The sequence below is a fragment of the Mustela lutreola genome, chromosome 17, assembly GCF_030435805.1.
Source record: "Mustela lutreola isolate mMusLut2 chromosome 17, mMusLut2.pri, whole genome shotgun sequence".
NCBI lineage: Eukaryota > Metazoa > Chordata > Mammalia > Carnivora > Mustelidae > Mustela > Mustela lutreola.
Window position 1 is genome coordinate 40,648,750 of NC_081306.1, and position 3,762 is coordinate 40,652,511.

Genomic DNA, 3,762 nt, shown 5'->3' on the forward strand with positions numbered 1-3,762 from the left:
AAAGTAGTAGTAAAAAATAGAAGCAGGGGACAGAAGATGCAGAGTGCTGTTTTATTTTTTTTTCCTTTTTCCCAATTTTTTAATTTAAATTCTAGTTAACATACAGTGCAATATTGGTTTCAGGAGTAGAATTCAGTGATACATTACTTACATACAGCATCCAGGGCTCATCACAAGTGGCCCCTTAATCCCCATCACCCATCTAGCCCATCCCCCACCCACCTCCATCAACCCTGAGTTTGTTCTCTATCGTTAAGAGTGGGTTATGATTTGTTTCCTTCTCTTTATTTCCCCCATCCCATATGTCCATCTGTTTTATTTCTTAAATTCCACATATGACAGAAATCATATGGTATTTGTCTTTCTCTATCTTACTTATTTCCCTTAGGGAAACATGTTTTGGCAAGGTTACACTTTTAAAGAAATCAAAAGGAAATGAGAGAGTGTCTAGCAATTTTAAAAGTTGATCTTGGACTTCTCAGCCTCCAGAACTGTGAGAAAATAAAATGTTTTGTTGTTGAAGCCACCTAGTCTATAGTATTTTTGTGATAGTAGCCCAAATGGACAAAGACAATATTCTACAGTACTTAGATGCCTGAGAGCAAGTTAGAATACTGGAATTATGTGTTCACCACTTTATTTTTGCAGTAGTCATCAGGGATCTGAACTCTTGAAGAGCTTAGAGGTTTATGCAGATCAACTTAGGGAGCTTATCCCATTCCACTCTTACATTCAGGGCAACGTCAATTACTGTCTCTGAGTGAGAATATCTCTCCGCAGCACTCTTCTCAGAGCCTTAGCTACATCCTTATTCCGGAGAGTATAAATCAAAGGATTCAGCGTGGGAGTAATGATACTATAGAACACAGAACCAACTTTGTCTTGCAATGGCGTGTGCTGGGACCTGGGCCTCATGTATGAGAAGATGCAGGCACCAAACCAGAAGGAAACCACAATGAAGTGAGAACTACAAGTAGCAAAGGCATTTCTCTTACTCCCAGATGAACGCATCTGAATGACACTCTGGAGGATAAAGGCATAGGATGTAGAAACCAGGAAAATGGGGAAGAGGAGAAGTATGATGCTGCTGATGTACACTGTGGTCTCATAAACAGTGATGTCTCCACACACCAACTTCACAACAGCTGGAAACTCACAGTAGAAGTGGTGGATTTTTCGAGACCCACAGAAAGGGAAGTGCATCAAGATCGTTGTGTGAATTAGAGAGTTTATAGACGCTCCCAACCACGACATGACAGCCATCATCACTTCCACCCTTCTGTTCATGAGAACGGTATAACGAAGTGGATGACAAATGGCCACATAGCGGTCATAGGACATGAGAGCCAAGAGAATACACTCGGCACCACCCAGAGACAAATAGAAGAAGTGCTGGGTAGCGCAGCCCACAAAGGAGATGGTCTTTTTGCCAGAGAGGTAGTTGGTAGCCATCTTCGGGATGGTTGTGGAGACATGCATCAGATCCATGAGAGAGAGCTGGCTGAGCAGGAGGTACATGGGTGTATGAAGCTGGGCATCAGCACAGATGAGGAGAATGGTGAGCACATTGCCACTCACTGCAATAAGGAAGACCACTATGGTTAAGGAGAAAAGGAAACGGTGGGTAAGAGAGTCATCAAAGAGGCCTTCAAGGATGAAGTCTGCCAGAGAGGTCTGATTCCTCTGCCACATCTCCCCTCTCTCAGTCTCTGGGGAAAGAGGAAGCAGAGATGAAGTGTGATATCAGAAATACTGGGGTTTGGCAGACCTGACAATAAGCACCTTTTGATCTACCAAAGCATTTGTGCAGAGAATTTTTTTTCTATTTCTGATTCGTCAACAGCTCTAATTATTAAAATAACTTTTAAAAAATAACTTTAAATAGGGGCGCCTGGGTGGCTCAGTGGGTTAAAGCCTCTGCCTTCGGCTCGGGTCATGATCTCAGGGTCCTGGGATCGAGCCCCGTAGGGGGCCCTCTGCTCAGAATCTCTCCTATGGCCTGCTTTCTCCAGAAATGCACAAAAATGGGAATTCTGAGGAATGTAGATCCCCCTAGCCACACTGACACATTACAAAACCACCAGACCCCATCCCCTGTTGGTTTGACATTCATCCATATCTCCTTAAGCCAATGAACACAACAGTCATCCTTGTGCCTAACATAACTATCCTGCATACAAACAAAAATGTGCAAGATATCCATATACTATTCATATACAATATAATATTCATATAAGTATTTGTATAAAATATAATATTCATAGAAAACAATACCCATTACACAAAAGTCATTTATCTAAGTGCCAACCCATTCCGTGGACCTCAGTTAGCACTCTTTCAGTCACTCCTGTTCCTGCCAATGGACTCATAAGAACAGCGGGGATGGAGGCTACACCTGAGCTCAGCAACATGGACCTCCACTCACCAAGACCAGTCTAGCTACAGCCACGGCTGGGTGCCCAGTCGGCCACTAAGAGACCAACATGGAGTCCCTGATATGGCAGCATTCGCCAGGGGAATCAGCCAACTCCTTGGTGGCAGACTGATTATGTTAGACTGCTTCAGTTGTGGGAGGGACAGTACTTTGTCTTACTGGAATAGACACTTCAGATATGGTTTTGCCTTCCTTGCCTACAGTGCTACTGTCACAGCTACCATCTGCGGACAGAGAGATCCTTTGTTCAGCATAATGGTATTCCAAGAAGCATTGCTTCTGACTAAGGAACTGATTTCATCACAAATGAAGTGTGGGATTGGGCCCATGCTCTGTTATCCTGAAACAACTGACTTGATTAAATAGTAGAGCAGTAGAACAGCCTTTTGAAGACTCAAAATTTATAGCAACAGCTAGTTGGCAACACTTCTCATGGCTGGCATCTTCCAGGATGTGCTATATGCTTTAAATCTGCATCCAGCTTATGGTGCTGTTTCGCTGCTTCCTGGCCCTGCACTTTTAGCCTTTGCTGGTTTAGAGGTCTTATTTCCAAAGGGAGAGATTCTTCCACCAGGTAACACAAAAATGATTCCCCTTCCTGAGTGTTGAGATTGTCACCCTGTCACTTTGGGCTCCTCATATCACTGAATCAACAAGCAAAGGGGGTTATTCTACTGGTTGGGTGTGAATGCTCCTGACTAGTAAGGAGAATCTGAGTTGTTCCTACACCATGGGGATAAGAAGGAGCATGTCAGGAATGTGGGATATTTTCTTTCTTTTTTTTTTTTTTTTTAAGATTTTATTTACTTATTTAACAGACAGAGATCACAAGCAGGCAGAGAGGCAGGCAGAGAGGCATGCAGAGAGAGAGAGGGAAGCAGGCTCCCAGCTGAGCAGAGAGCCCAATGCGGGGCTTGATCCAAGGACCCTGGGATTGTGACCCGAGCCGAAGGTAGAGGCTTAACCCACTGAGCCACCCAGGCGCCCCAGGAATGTAGGATATTTTCTAGGGTGCCTCTCTGGCTCGAATGTCCTGTGATAAAAGTCAATGGAAAACTATAACAACCCAATTCTGCTAATGGCCCAAATCCTTCAGGAATGAAGGTTTGGGTCACTCCACATACAAAGAAGCATGACCAACTGTGGACAAAGGTAATCTAGAGTGGGAAGTAAAAGAAGATAGTTATAAACACCTACCATGACCAGGAAAGCAGCTACAGAAACAAGACGTATCATAGGCATTTCTTCCTTATTTTGATATGAACATTTTGCATACATATGTTACCCATATGTTTTGTTTTTCTTCCCCTTGGTTCTCCCTTTTCCTA

At 43.6% G+C, this 3,762-nt stretch overlaps 1 protein-coding gene across 1 annotated transcript; it reads right to left on the reverse strand.

The window, feature by feature from the left end:
- Nucleotides 1–747: 747 nt before the first annotated feature.
- On the reverse strand, nucleotides 748–1,692 carry LOC131819117 (olfactory receptor 2AE1). Its single transcript, XM_059153865.1, has one exon. It carries the CDS (start codon nucleotides 1,690–1,692, stop codon nucleotides 748–750), a length of 945 nt encoding a protein of 314 aa, XP_059009848.1.
- Nucleotides 1,693–3,762: the final 2,070 nt, after the last annotated feature.